The sequence below is a fragment of the Grampus griseus genome (assembly GCF_964374135.1).
Source record: "Grampus griseus genome assembly, contig: HAP1_SCAFFOLD_710, whole genome shotgun sequence".
NCBI lineage: Eukaryota > Metazoa > Chordata > Mammalia > Artiodactyla > Delphinidae > Grampus > Grampus griseus.
Window position 1 is genome coordinate 46,662 of NW_028132753.1, and position 17,810 is coordinate 64,471.

Here is a 17,810-nt window from a genome sequence, read left to right on the forward strand (position 1 = left end):
ACTCGTAGGGCCAGGAGTGGCTCAGCTTTGTGAGCTAAGGATGGCCCGCGAGGTCCCAGAGAGAAGGGTCCCTGCTCCGTCCCTGGTCCGTGCACCCCATTCCCAGCCTGAGAAGTCCGGAGCCCACCCCCCTCCCCCCCCACACACACACCAGGGAGGAGAGCCAGTCACCCTGGCTCCCAGGCTCCGGCTCCAAGGCTCCCGGCACTAGGAGCTATTTTCAGCTTTCATGCCCTAGGACACGGCCAGAGCTAGTGTCTCCGGAAACTCTCTGTCTGTCTCTCGCCCGCCCGCCATCCCTCCCTCCCTCCTCCGCCTCTTCCCCTCCCGCTCCAGCTGTCCTGCCCTCCACCCTGCATTTCTACACAGGATGGCTCACAGACAGCTGCTCCCCGTGCCCACCCGCCACCATTCGATGGATGTCAAAGCAAGCCCTGGGGACTTCCCTGGAGGTCCAGCGATTAAGACTCTGAGCTTCCACTGCAAGGGGTGCGGGTTCGATCCCTGGTCAGGGAAATAAGATCCCACATGCCGCCCGGCACGGCCAAAGAAAGAAATGAATAAAAAATAAAGTTATAGTGATGAAACAGCCCTAGTGGTGCAAGGATGGGACGTATAGCTCTATGGTAGAGAATAAAGGTCCAGAAACAGATAGATGAGAACTTGATATGACAGAAAGTGGGGAAATTAAGGAGTTTTCAATAAATGGCATTAGGAAAATTGCATATCCATGTGGGAAAAAGTAAATTAGAAAAAAAAGAAAAAAAGCAAGCCCTGGTCAGGTGTGACCTTGGGCCCAGGGCCATTGGCACACGTTGTCGTGTGGGATGTTCTTCCTTAGACTCCTCCCTCCCTCCTGTGTCACTGTCACTTCCTCCAGAACCTTCCTGGACTCCCCTACACAAGCCCGGGGTGTGCCCTCACCCGCCCACCCTGGATCACCGGAATTCCAATCCCGGCCCACCCTTCCCCGCCAGGTAAAGAACTGGGCCTGGTCAATAAGACCGTAGAGGTCCTCGGCCATTGCTATTGCAGTTGCAATTGTTACTGTGTTTACACAGGGTGACCAACACCCGCCCCCAGTTTGCCCAGGACCGCTCAGGTTTGAGCGCTGGAACTGTGGGGAAACCCTCATTTCCGGGGAACCCCAGAAGGCTGGTCAGCCTATTTAGGATGGATCTTTCACTTGATATCCCAACCCCCGAGAGCCAGAAAGGGAATCTCCCCCCTCCTTCCATGGTAACCTTCATTCATTCATCCACTCATCCCTTTATTCAACTCCTTTATTCAGCAAGTATTTAGGAAGCATCTACTACATAGCAGACACTCTTCTAGGTGCTGGGGACAGTAAACTGAGAAGGTGTGATTTTTTACACGGGGATGATGTCTCGGAGACCACTGCAGGGCATGGGAGGTGGGAGAGGGAAGGGGCAGTTCTAAATGCAGGCTCAGACGGGACCGGGGCAGACCTTGCCCTAAGCCAGGCTGGTTGCTTCAACACAGCTGCTTCAACACAGCTCCTCACCCAGGGCCATCCTGCTTCTGCCTCACCCAGTTCTTCGGTGATGTCTGGGGAAAATCTGTGGTTGTCACAACTGGGGGGGAAGGGGCCCCTGGAATCAAATGGGTGGGGACAGGGATGCTGCTGAACCCCACACAATGCCCAGGAGGGGCCCCCAGCAGAGAATGACCCGCCCCAAATAACCCCAGTGCCATGGGGGAGACCCTGCACTAATATTATTCAGACCCGCTGGTGCCCCTAGATTCCTGCACAGGCTGGGACTCTAACCGGGTCACCTCTGTATCCCGAGGTGACCTAGAGTGGGGCAGCCAGGAGGGCTGAGTATCAGGGATGAAATGACAAATCTCCGTGCCCACTCTCCCCGCCGCACCCCAGGGTCGATGGCCTCTATCTCCTCCCTGTGCAGGTAGCTTTTCCCTGAGCCATTTCTTCTTGTCAAGGTCCCTGTCGCAGGTTGTGTTCCCCGAAGATGACGTTGAGAGCAAGCAGTGGAGTGCAGGTGGTTGATGTGAGACGTGCAGAGAACAGATACAGCTGCCATAGGGTCCCGCAATTCCACTCCTGGGCATAGATCTGGAGAAAACTCTAATTCAAAAATATACATACACCCCTGGGATTTCCCTGGTGGTCTAGTGGTTAAGACTCTGTGCTTCCGGTGCAGGGAGCATGGGTTCCATCTCTGGCCAGGGAACTAAGATCCCACATGCTGTGTGACAAAAAAATAAAGAGAGAAAGAAAGAAAAAGAAAGAAAGAAAAGAAAGAAAAAGAAAGAAAGAAAGAAAGAAAGAAAGAAAGAAAGAAAGAAAGAAAGAAAGAAAGAAAGAAAGAAAGAAAGAAAAAGAAAGAAAGAAAAAGAAAGGAAAGAAAGAAAAGAAAGAAAGAAAGAAAGAAAAGATACATGCACCCCAATGTTCATTGCATCACTATTTATAATAGGCAAGATGTGGAAGCTACCTAAATGTCCACTGATGGATGAATGGATAAAGAAGATGTGGTACATATATACAATGGAATATATTCAGCCATAAAAAGAATGAAATAATGCTATTTGCAGCAACGTCGTGGATGGACCTAGAGATCATCATACTAAGTGAAGTAAGTCAGCAGGGAAAGACACATATATGATCTCTCTTATATGTGAAATCCAAAATACGACACAAATGAACTTGTCTACGAAACAAAAACAGACTCACAGACATAGAGAACAGACTTGTGGTTGCCAAGGGGGAGAAAGAGGGAGGGAGGGTTGGATTGGGAGTTTGGGGTTAGCAGAGGCAAACTATTAAATATAGGATGGATAAGCTACAAGGTCCTACTGTCTAGCACAGGGAACTATATTCAATATCCTGTGATAAGCCATAATGGAAAAGAAAAAGAGTTTTATTTATAGGTTCCATCCCTAACTGAGCTGGCCCATCCCCTCCCATGGTTCTAAGTGCAGCCCGAGGCTGCAGACTTCCCACCGTGGTCTTCAGCTCCAGAGCAAGCCACCTGCAAACCAGCCGCATCTTCCCAGGGGCTGGCAACTCTCCTTTGCTACTGATTCCAAGACACATCCAGATAGCACAAATGTGACCATGAAAACAAACTCAGGCATGTTCAAATCAGGGAAATAACATTCTTATCTCTGTTTAGTAGTTGCTTAATTTTAGAATAGCTTAGAGTTACAAAAAAGTTGCAAACATCTGTACAGAGTGTACAGAGTGCTGTGGACCCCCGACCCAGTACCCCTATTTCCAACACGTTAGTACTTTAGTACGTTAGTACGACATGCTTACCCAACTAAGGAACCGAGATGGATACGTTATTATTAACTAAAGTCCACACTTTACTAGAATTTCCCTAGCTTTCCCCTAACATCCTTTTTCTGTCCCAGTCTCCTCTGGGCTGTGACATTTCTCAGACATCCCTGGGTTTTAATACCTTGAAAGTTTTGAGGAGGACTGGTCAGGTATTTTGTCCCTCAATTTGTTTGTCTGTTGGTTTTCTGATGTTTTTCTTATGGTTGGGCTGGAGTTACGGGGTTTGGGGCGGAAGATCCAGACACAGATAAAAATGTCATTCTCCTCAGGTCACATCATCAAGGATACACACCATCAAGGATACACACATCAAGGATACACCCCATCAACGGGACTTGTGACAAACAATTTTACCCTTGATCACCTGGCCGGTATCGTCTTTTTTTTTTTTTTTGCTGCGTTGGGTCTTCATTGCTGCACACGGGCTTTCTCTAGTTGCGGCGAGCAGGGGCTCCTCTTTGTTGCGGGCACGTGCTTCTCATTACAGTGGCTTCTTTTGTTTCGGAGCACGGGCTCTAGCTGTGCGGGCTTCTGTAGTTGTGGCATGGGGGCTCAGTAGTTGTGGCTCCCAGGATCTAGAGCACAGGCTCAATAGTTGTGGCCCATGAGCTTAGTTGATCTGCGGCACAGGGGATCTTCCCGGACCAGGGCTCGGACCCGTGTCCCCTGCATTGGCAGGTGGATCCTTTTTTTTTTCTTTGTTCCTTTTGGAACCAAAACTTTAATCCCAAGGAGTCTCACGAAACATATTACGAATGACAGCATGAAAAAAAATTGCACAGTAACTCAAAGTTCAGCTCTACAATATACTCTTCATCTGGCAAGACATTGGTATCTTGATCATCTCAACTTCCAAAAAACATTACAAAGAGCTATGTATTCATGTACGGCAATCACAGAGGGGACTTATGACCTAACTCAAAGGGAAACTAACTTCCTTGAAACTTCTTAGATTCTAAACTCACTGGACAACCTCTTGTCCAGTGTGAAGACTAGTGGAATTCTTAAACCTCTAATCTAGGGTAAGGGTGCGGCTTTCATTTCTACCTGCTGGCTTGCGTTCACAGCACCTTTTAAAGACTGCTTGCTTAACTACAGCTGCATACCATATCCCAGTTACAGAAAGTCTTTTCAATGTTTGCCAGTGTTGCTTCCATAATAATAAACATCACACTTTAGGTGGGCAGGAGTTAGAGTTTTATTCTCAGTCTAGGCAAGACCAAAAATTCAAAGCAAATTCAATTTTGCTTAAGAGAACATTGTAAAGAAACAATTCTGCATATTACATGCCTCATATGACCCATTTCAAACCATAGAGAATGACACCTTTATGTGTCACTGTCCCAAGAGACAAACAAATGTGAACAGCTAAAACATTTAAAAAGTGCATCAAGCTTCGGAAGTCTCAAACGAAACTTGAATTTTCTGTACATACTCCTGTCAAATGAAGTTATTTCCTGTGCACCACTCCTCTTGCAAAGTGGTCTGCTATTTCCTTTCATTTGACCTGGATCGGCTAGGAGACCTAGAGAAAGATCGGGACGGCTTGCGATTTCTCTCCTGGGACAGTGATCTCTCTCTTCTCCTATATCTACTAAAGGGACCTGCTCTGGCTGCGGGAGAAGCTTCTCCGTCTTGGACATCTGTGGTGAGGGGGAGGACTCCTCCTCCGATAATCATCTCGAGGGCGACGACCCCAAGAAGGAGGCGGCCACGATCTCGACTTCTCCTTTCCCCATTGGACAGGTCCACTCTTACTCGGCAGCCACAGAGTGTTCTCCCGTCTAGTTCTCAGACAGCATCCGCTGCATCTCGGGGATCTTCATTTTCAACAAGAGCGAAGCCGGGAGGGTTTTTAGCAACCCACACACTTTGGAGTGGTCCATAATATCCTAAAGCTCGTTCAAATTCACTCTTGTTACCACTGTTTCCAAGATTCCTTACATAAACGTTACAGTCCAACGGACAGGAATCCCGATGCAAGACCCTCCTGGCTCCTGGGTTTCATGGGCCACAGGGTGATCCCGGGCCTCTAGAATCTCGCAGCTGAATCGGCTCGCACAAGCTGTCCTGTGGGGATGCTTTTCCCCCTATGTGTCCAGCCCGGGGCCCTGCTGTCTAGGCCCGACCTCCAGGGTGACAGGGTGAACCCCAGGTCCCTGGAGCAAACACTCAGAGCCCTGGTGACCAGACTCAGGGGGCTGGGGCGGCAGCTGGACATGTGTGGCCACCCTGATGGTGTTTCGCCCCATCTGCAGTTCCAGTTCCAGCTGAGAAAGAGCCTCGCTGTGTTATTTTCTCCTGGTTGTGTAAGGATCCCCGGTGTCATTTGACAGAAATGTACATGGTGTGTTCTTTCTCTCTTTTCTGCCTGCTTCCTCTCGTCCCTCTCCCCCTCCCTCTCTCCCTCTCCCTCTGTCCCCCTCTCTCTCTCTCTTCCCTCTCCCTCTTTCCTCTGCGTCACTCTCTTTCCCTCTCTCCCTCCCCCCCTCCCTCTCCCCCCTCCCCGTCCCTCTCCCCGACCCTCTCCCAACTCCCTCTCCACCTCCGTCTCCCCCTCGCTCTCCCACATCCCTCTCCCTCTCCCCTCCCCCTCCCTCTACCTCCTCTGTCTCCCCCGTCTCTCTCCCGCCTCCCCCCTCCCTCTTCCCGCCTCCCCCGTCCCTCTTCCCTGTCCCTCTCTCCCTTCCTCTCTCCCTGTCCCTGTTTCCCTGTTCCGCACGCCCTCCCTCTACCTCTTTCCCTCTCCCTGTCCCTCCACCTCCTTCCCTCTCTGGAGAGGGAAGGAGGTGGAGGGACAGGGAGAGAGAGCAGGAGGGGGGGAGAGAGAGAGAGAGGGAGGAGAGGGAGAGAGGGATAGAGGGAAGGAGCGAAAGACGTCTCTCCCTCCCTCTATCCCTCCCTCCCTTTATCCCTCTCTCCCTCCCTCCCTCTATCCCTCTCTCCCTCCCTCTCCCTCTCTCCCTCTCCCTCCCTCTATCCCTCTCCCTCCCTCCTTCTCCTCCCTCTCCCTCTCCCTCCAACTCTCCCGCTCCCTCCATCTCTCCATCTCCCTCACTCCCTCCCAGAGACGGAGAGATGGAAAGGCAGAGACAAGGGAGAGGGAGAGAGGGAGAGGGAGAGATGGAGGGAGAGGGAGGGAGAGGAAGAGAGGGAGAGAGATATGGAGAGGAGAGGGAGAGAGGGAGGGAGAGGGAGAGGGAAAGAGGTCTCTTCCTCCCTCCCTCTCCCTCTGTCCTCCTTCTCTCCCTCTCCCTCCCTCTCTCCCTGTCCCTGTTTCCCTGTTCCGCTCTCCCTCTCCCTCTTTCCCTCTCCCTCTCCCTCCACCTCCTTCCCTCTCCAGAGACGGAAGGAGGTGGAGGGAGAGGGAGAGGGAAAGAGGGAGAGGGAGAGCAGGAGAGGGAGGGGGGAGAGGGAGGGAGAGGGGGGAAGGGAGAGAGGGATAGAGGGAGGGAGCGAAGACGTCTCTCCCTCTCTCCCTCCCTCTCTCCTTCTTCTCCCTCTCCCTCTTCCACCAACTCTCCCTCTCCCTCCATGTCTCCATCTCCCTCACTCCTTCCCAGAGACGGAGAGATGGAGAGGCAGAGACGAGGGAGAGAGGGAGAGGGAGAGATGGAGGGAGAGGGAGGGAGAGGAAGAGAGGGAGAGAGATATGGAGAGGAGGGGGGGGGGAGAGGGAGAGGGAAAGAGGTCTCTTCCTCCCTCCCTCTCCCTCTGTCCTCCTTCTCTCCCTCTCCCTCCCTCTCTCCCTGTCCCTGTTTCCCTGTTCCGCTCTCCCTCTCCCTCTTTCCCTCTCCCTCTCCCTCCACCTCCTTCCCTCTCCAGAGACGGAAGAAGGTGGAGGGAGAGGGAAAGGGAAAGAGGGAGAGGGAGAGCACAAGAGGGAGGGAGGAGAGGGAGGGAGAGGGGGGAAAGGGAGAGAGGGATAGAGGGAGGGAGCGAAGATGTCTCTCCCTCTCTCCCTCCCTCTCTCCTTCTCCTCCCTCTCCCTCTTCCACCAACTCTCCCTCTCCCTCCATGTCTCCATCTCCCTCACTCCTTCCCACATAGGGAGAGATGGAGGGAGAGGCAGAGATAAGGGAGAGGGAGAGAGGGAGAGGGAGAGATGGAGGGAGAGGGAGAGAGGATGAGAGAGAGAGGGACGGGGGGGGGGGAGAGAGAGAGAGAGAGAGAGAGAGAGAGAGAGAGAGAGAGAGGGAGACTGGGAGAGGGAATATGGTCTCTTCTTCCCTCCCTCTCCCTCTCTCCTCCGACTCTCCCTCTCTCACCCTCCCTCCGTCTCCCCCTCTCCTTCCCTCGCCCTTTCCCTTCCTCTCTCCCTCTTCCTCCCTCTGTCACTCCCTCTCCCTCCATCTCTCCCTCACCCTCACTCCCTCTCAGGGAGGGAGAGATGGAGGGAGAGGCAGAGACAAGGGAGAGGGAGAGAGGGAGAGGGAGACCAGAACAGGGAAACAGGGACAGGGAGAGAGAGAGGGAGAGGGAGAGAGGGAGAGAAGGAGGAGAGAGGGAGAGGGAGGGAGGAAGAGACCTCTTTCTCTCTCCCTCTCTCCCTCTCCCTCTCCCTCCCTCTACCTCTTCCTCCCTCTCCCTCTCCCTCCATCTCTCCCTCTCCCTCTCTCCCTCTGCCTTATCTCTGCCTCTCTGGGAGGGAGTGAGGGAGATGGAGAGACGGAGGGAGAAGGAGAGTTGGAGCGAGAGGGAGAGGGAGGAGAAGGAGGGAGGGAGAGGGAGAGAGGGAGGGAGAGACATCTTTTGCTCCCTCCATCACTCTCTCCCACTCCCCCCTCTCCCTCTCCCCCCTCTCTCTCCCTCTCCCCCCTCCCTCTCCATCTCTCTCTCCCTCTCCCCCTCCCTCTCCATCTCTCTCCCTCTCCCCCCTCCCTCTCCATCTCTCTCTCCCTCTCCCCCCTCCCTCTCCATCTCTCTCTCCCTCTCCCTCCACCTCCTTCCCTCTCCAGAGAGGGAAGGAGGTGGAGGGAGAGGGAAAGAGGTAGAGCCAGAGCGTGCGGAACAGGGAAGCAGGGACAGGAAGAGAGGAAGGGAGAGAGGGAGAAGGGGAGAGGGAGAGGGAAAGGGGGAGAGGGAGAGGGGGAGGGAAAGAGGGAGAGAGAGAGAGGGACAGGGAGAGAGGGAGGGAGAGAGGCAGGGGGAGAGATGGAGGGAGAGGGAGAGGCAGCGAGGTAGAGGGAGAGAGGGAGAAAGGGAGAGAGAGAGGGAGAGCGGTAGAAGTGCTGAGGAGGGGGGCTCCCTCCCCCTCCCACTCCCATCCTCTCCCTACTGCTTTCTCTTTTCTCTGCTTCAACAAACACCAGGCGCCTTTTAGATCAGCCCTGAAGTCAACGTTGATGCTTGGACAGCCTGACCTCCCCGCTGACTTCCAGCCCAGGACCACCGCTGGGAGATGAAGTCTGCGGGGCCCTGGGCGCAGGCTGCACAGACACCTCCCCTGATGCCCAATCTCTCCCCGTTTACGAGGCAGCCGACACTCCCCTCCCTGACTCCCCAAGATCTGGGGCCTTTTTAGTATGTGTCGATAATGCCATTGAGCTACTATCTAACTCTTCCACGAGGACCCATCTCCCAAAATGCAGTGGTTTTCAGCCTTGGCTGCACTAGAGAACCCCCAGGGAAGGGAGAGACGTCTCTCCCTCCCTCTCTCTTTCTCTCCCTCTGTACTTCTGTCTACCTCTCTCCCTCTCCCTCTCCCTCTGGGGTGATGCCCGATGAGCTCAGAATCGCAGATGGCCCCCCCATCCCCTCTCTGTGGCTTGCATGGGGGATGCACCTTCTCACCGTGGCCTGGGCATGGCCTTGACAGTCAGACATCGGGTCCTGCGTGGACACTTGTGTTTGTTCCATAGCGCAGGTGGCTGCAGTCTGTGCTTCTGTAGATGGGGGCTGTGCGTGAGCCCTTCATCTTCCCCGCAGACACCACTGGTGCTCGCTCGGCCTCGCGGGTGATGCGGGGGGCACGGGGGACAGTCTTGTGTCCCCACCTTCTTGGGCTACAGACAGGCCACGCTGGTCCCGTGGTGACTGGGGGCTCCCAGGAGAACCCCACTGCAGACCGGAGAGGTGGCCCCAGAGAAGGTGGCGTACGCCTGGGGCCGGGCCTCATCAGTGAGCCACGGGCCACCTGCAGCAACAGCTGTCTCACCGTCCAGGGGCTGGGTGTTCGGGCGCCGTGGGGTTGAGCCACTGTCTGCACGGCAGCCGTGTTTGTCTTGTTGAGCCCGGGGAGGCCCCTTGGTGGCTCCTGGAAAGACTGGCCGCATTTCTTCCTGCCCTTGGCCTTAGAGCCCATCACGTTCATGCCGTTTCTGGTTCCAAAAGGACCTGTGTTAATAAAGACCATGTGTTAGGACAGCACCAAAGTGTCTAGAAATCCGGGCCAGGAGGAGGAGGGAGGGGGATTGGCTGTGCCCGCCAGTGGCCTGGGAGCCCTGCCCGCCTGCAGAGACCTGGCCCGGGGCCCGCGGGGAGGCCGTGGCCCTCGGTCCCCAGCGCCTTCCGTCTCTGGGTTCCAGGAGAACTGCGTGATCCTCAGGGAGCTGGTGAGGCTGCAGGCCCTGAAGTCCCGCCTGCTGGGGTTCCGCACGCATGCCGACTCCGTGCTGGAGATGAACATGGACAAGACCAGCCAGGTGGTGGCCACTGTCCTAGGTAACACCGCCTCCCCCTGAGTCCCAGTGGGGACGGGGTCAGGCGGACCTTGACCGGAGACCCCACTGTGTCAGCCCTTGGGGGTCACCTTCCCAGACCCTTCATTCTGCCTCGAGGGGCGCGGGGTCGGGGGTGGCTGGGGGGCCGCCCCAGGGACGTAGCCGCGCCTCTCCCCTCCGCCCGCAGGTGAGCTGGCCCAGAAGCTGAAGCCCCTCGGGGAGCAGGAGCAGCCGTGATCCTGGAGCTAAAGAAGGCCGAGTGCCAGAGGCGGGGCCTGCACTTTGAGGGCCCCATCAACGCCTGGGACCTGCGCTACTACATGAACCGGGGGAGGAGACGCGCTACCACGTGAACCAGTACCTGCTCAATGAGGCTTTCCCCATGCAGGCGCTCACACGCGGGCTGCTGGGCATCTCCCAGGAGCTGCTGGGGCTGACCTTCGACCTGGAGGAGGGCACCAGCATGTGTCACGAAGACGTGAGGCTCTAAACGGTCTGGGACGCGGCCTCGGGCAAGGTCATCCATCGGCAAGTTCTACCTGATCTCTATCCTCGGTGCGTGTGTGGGGGAACCTGTCGGCCGTGGGCCGGGGCTCCTCTGTGGAAGCGGGGCCCCATCCACGTCCCTCCGCAGGGTGGGGAAGTCCGGGCACGCGGCCTGCTTCGGCCTGCAGCCGGGCTGCCTACAGCACGATGGGAGCTGCCAGATCGCCATCGCGGCCATGGTGGCCAACTTCACCAAGCCTACGCCCAACCTGCCCTCCCTGCTGCAGCATGATGAGCGGGAGACCAACTTCCACGACGTCGGGCACGCGATGCACCAGCTCCGCTCCCAGGCGCAGGGCTGCAGGCAGGGGGCGGGGAGGGCCCGGGCGTGCGTGGTCCTCAGGCAGGCCCTCGCCATGGGATTCTTCCACTGACATCACCCCGCACGTGGTGACGCCCTCGGTGTCAGCTTCCATCATCAGACCCCAGGCACTGGGCGCATAAATAACGGAAATGGATGTCCTCGAGGCTCTAGAGGCTGGAAGACCCAGATCAAGGAGTCAGGGCTGGTTCCCTGCATGTTAAATACATGCACTCAAGAGTTGCCTTGGAAAAAGACAAAAGAAAAGAAAGGAATGTTGCCTGCAAGTCTGCTGACAGCCGGTGATGAGAACCAGAGGGAAGGCTCTGGGGCCGGGGGTGCAGTGCCCTGTGAGCTCGGGGGCTGCTGCCAGTCTCCGTGGAGGCTCAGCAAGTCCCCGTGACTTCCCCACGTGGGGGGCGCCAGCTGAGCGTCTGGGCCCAGGACCCACTGCTCGTTCAGTCTTCCTGTGGTCAGCCCTTCATCCTGAGAGCGATGCTCTCACAGGCTGCACCGGGGCATGTGGGGACAGTTTACTGAGCTGTACAGACGTCACTACTGCTTTGGACCATTTCCGTCACCCCGAAAATGTCCCTCACGCCCTTAGCTATCACTCCGTCCCCTCGCCAGCCCCTGACAACCAGGAACCCACTCGCTGACTCTGTGGATCTACCTGCTCTGGACGTTTCTCCTCAGTGGGGTCACGCCCTGTGTGTCCTTCTGTGTATGACTTCTCTCGCTGAGCATCGTGTTCTCGGGGTGTATCGACGCGGCAGCGAGCGTCAGGGCTTCACCGCGTTGCGTGGCTGAGGGACGTAAAGACGACAAGAGAAAAGAAAAGAACGTTGCATGCAAGTCTGGTGACAGCCGGTGACGAGAACCAGAGGGAAGGCTCTGGGGCCGGGGGCGCCGTGCCCTGGGAGGCCCTGGCGCTGCTGCCAGTCTTGGTGGGGCACGGGCAGCACCGTCCCTCAGGAGCTGCTGGACAAGCTCATCAAGTCCCGGGAGGCCAACCCAGATGCGGCCGGACCGAGGGAAGGGAAGGGGGCTTCCGGTCTGCCCGGCTGGAAAGCGCGGCCTGGACACGGTGCCAGCCCCCCGTCTCCTTCCTCCCGCCCCCCAGGCCTCTTCCCAGCCATGCCAGGTAGCCAAGCGCGCACCGGGCTCACCTCAGCGGTCGGTTGGCGGCTACTGCCCAGGTCAAGAGGATCGTCTGGTGGTGTGTGAATGGGGACCGACTGACGGGCTCCGGCCGAGGCCCGCTGACCTCTGGCCTCTTCCTGCCACGGTTCCTTGGCTGGTCCCTCCAGCTGTGGCCCGCGGAGTCCGAGGGTGGGGTGGGAGGCTCTGCACATGCTTTCTAGAGAGCCTGGAAGAGGCAGGAGAGGGCTTCATACCCCGAACAGAAGGCATCGACGAGGTCTGCCCGTGCGTGTCGGTGCGGACACGCGGTTCACTCCCTCGTGAGCGCTTTAACCAGCGATCTCCCCGTGGTGGAGCGCGAGCCCCGACTCATCTCTCGCAGCCTCGGCAGCTGACCTTGTAAGAGGCTTAGGAGTGAACCCTCGTGAGCTTCAGCAGAAAGTCGGCAAAGATTTATTTGTGTCCCTCCACTGAACTGCCAGCAAGGTCCCCGTTTTCTACAAGTGTTGGGCCAATACTCTCTCTAGTGGCAGGGGACTCAGACAAGGCTGCTTTGGGGCCCCCACCCCCGCTCTGGGGCAGGGGCACTGAGCGGCCAGGGAGCCGGGCAGGAGCCCCTCCGCGTGTGTCCCAGTGACCCACCTGCCTGCGACCTTCGGCCGCCTGGCAGGAAGCTACGACGCCCAGTCCTGTGGCCAGTCATTCCTGCAAGAAACACTGGAACCAGTTTCTGCCAACCCGCCAAAGAAAAACGACTTCAAAGGCAACGTGGTGTCACAGGAAGGGCTTGTTTCTGTGTTTCTTTGTTTTTAGTTCATTAGGCCTCACTTAAAATTCTGATTCCACAATGCACTTGCTTTGGGATCTTGAACAACACTCATAACCTCTGCAAGTTTCAGTAGAGTAAGTTTATGTGATTACCTTCATCTGTAATATCCCTGTGTTGCAATCTTAATTAATTCAGATTAATTCATCTTAATCTTAATCTCAAGTTCAGATCAAAGACTCGTTCCTCTGTGACTTCTCCTCTGAACTGATTCAAAAGCCTCCTCTCCCGTCCTCATTTGGCTTCGCTTCTCTTCTGGAATCTCATAAGAACTTCTATGACCTCTCTGGTTTTTTGTTGTTGCTGTTGTCTGTTGGTTTGGGTTTTAATTGAAATATAGTTGATTTTCAATGTCGTGTCCGTTTCAGGTGTACAGCACAGTGATTCCGTTTTCAGATTCTTTTCCCTTATAAGTTATTACAAAATATTGAGTACAGTTCCCTGTGCCATAGAGGAGATCCTTGTTGTATCAACTCTATGCCTTCTTTGAATGACCGTAGCACTTTGTTGTCTGTATCATTTTTATGTCTGTTGTGGCTTTGTGACTGAAAATGAAAATTTTCTATTTGTTCATGTCCTGGCCCTTCCTTAGAAATGTGTTCATTTACCTATTTCATATTTATTGACTACATCTTAGACACCGTGTTAGCTGCTTGTTCTAGATGTTAGTAAAACATAGACCTTCCTGCTCAAAGGGTCACAGTATTTGTGGGAAAACAAACAAACGAACAACTTACGTCTCAAATAGCTTTGTACTTCCCAAAGAGAGCACACCTCGTAGGTACAATAAATGTATGTATTATACATAAATGTATAAATAGTTAATGGCATTAAAAACTTGAGATAACTGCTTTTCTATTCTGAGGAAATGATGATAATATTTCACCAGGAGCTCAACACCACTCTGAGAATGAGGGCTTAATCCCCGACCTGGCTCACTGCATCGCTTTCTTATATGAAAATAGACAAGTCTGTACATGCTCTCTACAAAAAGGCTTATCTGGCATGAATTTCAGATAGCAAGAAGAAAAATTCAAGAGGTTCAGAGAAGCATCCAGAAGCTCAGGTGATTGTCTGGCACTAATACAACTTGCTTGACAGGAAAAGAGAGCTGTAAATCTCACAAAATTAGATGATCTTCTAAGAATTTCAAAACCGCCTGCTAGTAATTAGAAATCCTAGAAGAACCGCTTCTTTTAAAGCATACTGATAATATGCTTTACAGCTTAATATTCAGAAGCCTATGTTTTGGCTAAGTGAGCTTCAGGAATGAAGGAAACTTGTGGTTCAGTTCCATCTACTCTGGAACCTCTGGTCAAAACACCTACTTCTGTGCTCAGCCATCTTATCATCTGTAAAATGGAGGCAACTCTAAGAAAACATAGTTACAGAGATGTTGCACAGTTTCCTGTGTCACTGTCTTCATTTGTTTCAGAAAACCAATAACGTCTAAGCTACTACTGCAAAGAGTGCAGTGTTACTTGGGGTCATCTAGTGCAGCTCTGTCAAAGTAAAGAAAAGCAAAGGGGCCTAGAATAACTATAATTTTCCCAAGAGGACACTATTATTTTATGGCAAATCTGAGTCAGGAACCCTGATCTCTTTGATGCCATTCCATTGTTCTCTCGTTGGGTTCTCAGCAACCCAGAGAAAGAAAGAGAAATAAAACTCCTATGTGCTGTGTCACTGGTACAGGACGTGGCAAGATTGGAATTGGAGAACTACATATTAACAGGTATTTGGGGAATTCTTCAAACTAATTAAGATATATACCAGGTACATAAAAAAGTTATGTTTTCCCAAGATGATTCTGTGGAATGAACAGAACTGGTAACTGAAGGTGCCTGTGTGCTGCAGTTCCAAACAGGACGGGTGAATGCTTGTTTTCTGGCACCTTTAAGACTCCACCCCAATATACACATTAAAATAAAATTAACATTTCAACTGGGTCATATTTAATTCTGCATGCTCTTGTAAGTCAGCAAAATAGTCCATATATCATTTAAGTTGTCACTCACTTTCTTTTCTTTTCTTTTCTTTTTTTTGCGGTACACGGGCCTCTCACTGCTGTGGCCTCTCCCGTTGCGGAGCACAGGCTCCGGACGCGCAGGCTCAGCGGCCATGGCTCACGGGCCTAGCCGCTCCGCGGCATGTGGGATCTTCCCGGACCGGGGCACGAACCCGTATCCCCTGCATCGGCAGGCGGACTCTCAACCACTGAGCCACCGGGGAAGCCCGTCACTCACTTTTTAACTTGAGTTTTAATTTCTGAAAGTCTTTCCAAACACAAAACAGAGGTGGGAAAATGGTATATGGGAAGCTGCAGAGATGAAATAAGCTTACTGCATTCGGCATAAAGATGAATACCCAAACAACTTCTGCATAGCTGGAAGTGTCCAAATCTACTATCTTCGTTTTGTAGTCAAGGCTTCCGGAAAAATATGCTAACCGATTCCTAATTACCCAAATGCCCCATATCTGTTTCAGTAAGTATCATTATATATTATGGAAATTTTTCTCAGTGACAGAGAAAGACATCCTGGCCGAGCATCCCCCTGCCCATGACACACAGATGATGGGTCTCAAGCTACCTTGAAGGCGTTGGAGCCCACTTTATCCATTACTAATATTAATGGAGGACAAAACTTCATATTCTGTTTGCTCTGTGTTTGTTAAATCACTTCTTCCCCTCATTAAGATGGATGACACATAATTGAGTCTGTAGTGTGTGTATCACTGGAAACTGAACACATTTTTGTTGGTTTTATTAACGTCATAGGTTTCTAGGGGGGGTCTACTAAATAACTAAGGCTAGTTTCACAGTTACAAATAAATTACGATGTAATTTTGAATAACGTAAGCTCATCGTAAAGGAAGGATACTGAGAGTTGCTACTACCCCTTCCTTGAGGGGCTCTTGTAAAGCACTAAATCAAGTAACAGAGGTTTATATGCATGCATATATTTTCAATGATATTTGAACACACTTGAAAAGAACTCTACGGAATGCATTATAAAACCTCGATGCTGTGTGTCCCTAGTTCCCGGCTCTCTCGTTCAAACTATTTAAATGAACAAAATGTTATCTATTAGGATAGCTATCAGAGTACTCCAAATACTACTTCTTGCAGTACCCTGGCCCAACCATTTGCCTTCCTCTTCCCATTAGTCCTTAATTCAGAAACCCCAGAGATTTGTTCAGTAATTTATGAACATATTTCTTCATTCAGCCAAGAAAACTGATGGATCCCTTACCAAATTTCAGGCACCCTTCTTCAGGATGTTTTCTAGGCATGTTCAGGAAACACAGCAGTGATTAACACAGATGAATATAGCCTCTCTCGAGCTGAGGGGAGAGACAAAAGTAAAGAAGCAAATATAAAATCATAAGTGTAAATACGTAAATAAAAATTGAATAAATGGGTAGAATAACTAGTATATCAGGTAAGTGCTGGAGAAAAACAGCAAGCAGGGAAGGCGGATGGAGATTGTTAGCTGGTAGGAGGAGGCTGCGATCGGAAACTAAGTGATCACTGAGGGCTTTCTGGGGAAGATAAAATTTACGAGGGAACCTAAGGTTGTGAGAGGGAGCAAGGTGCATATCTGGGAAGTGAATAGTACAAGCAGAGGGAACAGTCAGATGGAAAGGCAATGAGGCAAGAGTGGGCTTGGAGTATCCAAGGAGCAGAAAGGATGTCAGTGTGTGGAAAACAGAGGGCGCAAAGTGGAGAGGAGAAGGAAACAGTCAGAGAGGAAACAGAGGCCCAGATTTCTAGGGCTGTGGAGGCACTTTGAGGACTTTGCTTTTCCTGTGAAGAAGCCATTGAAGAGACTTGAGTGACATGATCTGACTTATGTTTTAACAGGATCTCTCTGGATGCCATGTTGATTAGAGACTGCAGGAGAATAAGGACAAGCCCCAGAAGACCAATAGTTGATTCAAATGTCAAGAAACATTTATGCCTTCACCCTTCAACTTCACAAATGATGCCATTTCCATTGAGCTATTGAAAAATATCATCTGGCTTTCAAAACAATAAACCAGAAGGCATTTTCTCACATAAGCAAGGTCACAAACAACTGTCAGCTAAAGGTGAAATAGCAACAAATCAAATAATAACAAAAACATTTTTTATAGATTTTAAAACCTTACAAAGCATTTTCTTGTCCATTATCTAAGTTAATCCTCAAATCAACGCCATGAGATAGTTATTATTTTCCCATTAGAAGTGACCGCATATTAAATCCTTAGTGATTGCTCAAGAAAAGCTGAAATCTTGAGTGTACATCTATTAATGCCAAGGTTGGGTTTTTTACCCATGGGAACATTGGATGCTAAAATCCACAGGGATTTTCAGCTCAAGATGGCAGACTAGGAAATATATTTACTTTCTGGTCCTCCTGAAACCATGTTTAAATAAAACTGCAGAAATACCAAAATTAATCAACCAATAAAAGCCAAGACATTGTGGAAGTCATCAACCACAGAAAGATTTCGACACATTTCGAGAAGGCAAACAATGAAATGGAGGGGCCATGAATAAAATAAGGAAGAAAAGACTACCCTAAGTAGGGTCTGCACAAAGCCAGGCAGCTTTTGCTGAGCCCTGGTTATAGTAAAGGACAGAGGAAAGAAGAGGGGCTGAAAACAAGGAGACAAAAGTCATTTTAGGAAAAAACGTTCACTTAATGAGCTCCAGGGAACACTCAGCCTGCTGCCATACTCACTCATGGATTACAGTGGATTGTTGGTAAGCAAGACAAGAAAACAGGGAACCAACAAACAAAAATCAAGACACGGTTTCTTACTGAGCTCTTCTCAAATGAGATCAAGAAATTATGGTTCAATGCCATAGCTGTAAATCATTTCTGCTCCTGGAGAGGTTAGAAAGGGCTTATAATAGTTACCCTTTTTCTTCAGACAGGATTTAGGTCTGAGCAAAAGCTTTTGTGTCCTCCAACCTCAAAGTTTATTGGGGATGGAAGTCCAAATTTGCTTTGACATACC

The 17,810-nt window shown here is 51.8% G+C and overlaps 1 protein-coding gene and 1 pseudogene across 11 annotated transcripts in view; both read right to left on the reverse strand.

Annotated features, from left to right (window-relative positions):
• Positions 1 to 4,505: 4,505 nt before the first annotated feature.
• LOC309817842 (serine/arginine-rich splicing factor 3-like) lies at positions 4,506 to 5,897 on the reverse strand (annotated as a pseudogene). The gene is made up of 2 exons: positions 5,849 to 5,897; positions 4,506 to 5,322 (listed from the first exon to the last, which is right to left on the reverse strand). The product of its transcript is annotated as a serine/arginine-rich splicing factor 3-like (transcript).
• Positions 5,898 to 9,150: 3,253 nt separating this feature from the next.
• The window catches only part of LOC309817840 (uncharacterized protein), a 36,956-nt gene continuing 28,296 nt past the window's right edge, over positions 9,151 to 17,810 (reverse strand). For 5 of the 10 annotated variants that reach the window (XM_082682120.1, XM_082682114.1, XM_082682117.1 and 2 more), the window contains 8 exons: positions 14,822 to 16,148; positions 12,620 to 13,348; positions 12,004 to 12,203; positions 11,508 to 11,640; positions 10,527 to 11,079; positions 10,349 to 10,432; positions 9,787 to 9,939; positions 9,151 to 9,661 (listed from right to left, as the gene is read on the reverse strand). In XM_082682120.1, the coding sequence (XP_082538246.1) occupies positions 9,619 to 9,661; positions 9,787 to 9,939; positions 10,349 to 10,432; positions 10,527 to 10,891 (645 nt within the window). In that variant the 5' untranslated portion in view covers positions 10,892 to 11,079; positions 11,508 to 11,640; positions 12,004 to 12,203; positions 12,620 to 13,348; positions 14,822 to 16,148 and the 3' untranslated portion in view covers positions 9,151 to 9,618. Of the gene's footprint in view, positions 9,662 to 9,786; positions 9,940 to 10,348; positions 11,080 to 11,507; positions 11,641 to 12,003; positions 12,204 to 12,619; positions 13,349 to 14,821; positions 17,214 to 17,810 lie in introns of those variants that run through there. The other 5 variants (XM_082682116.1, XM_082682122.1, XM_082682118.1 and 2 more) reach the window with 5 other exon arrangements.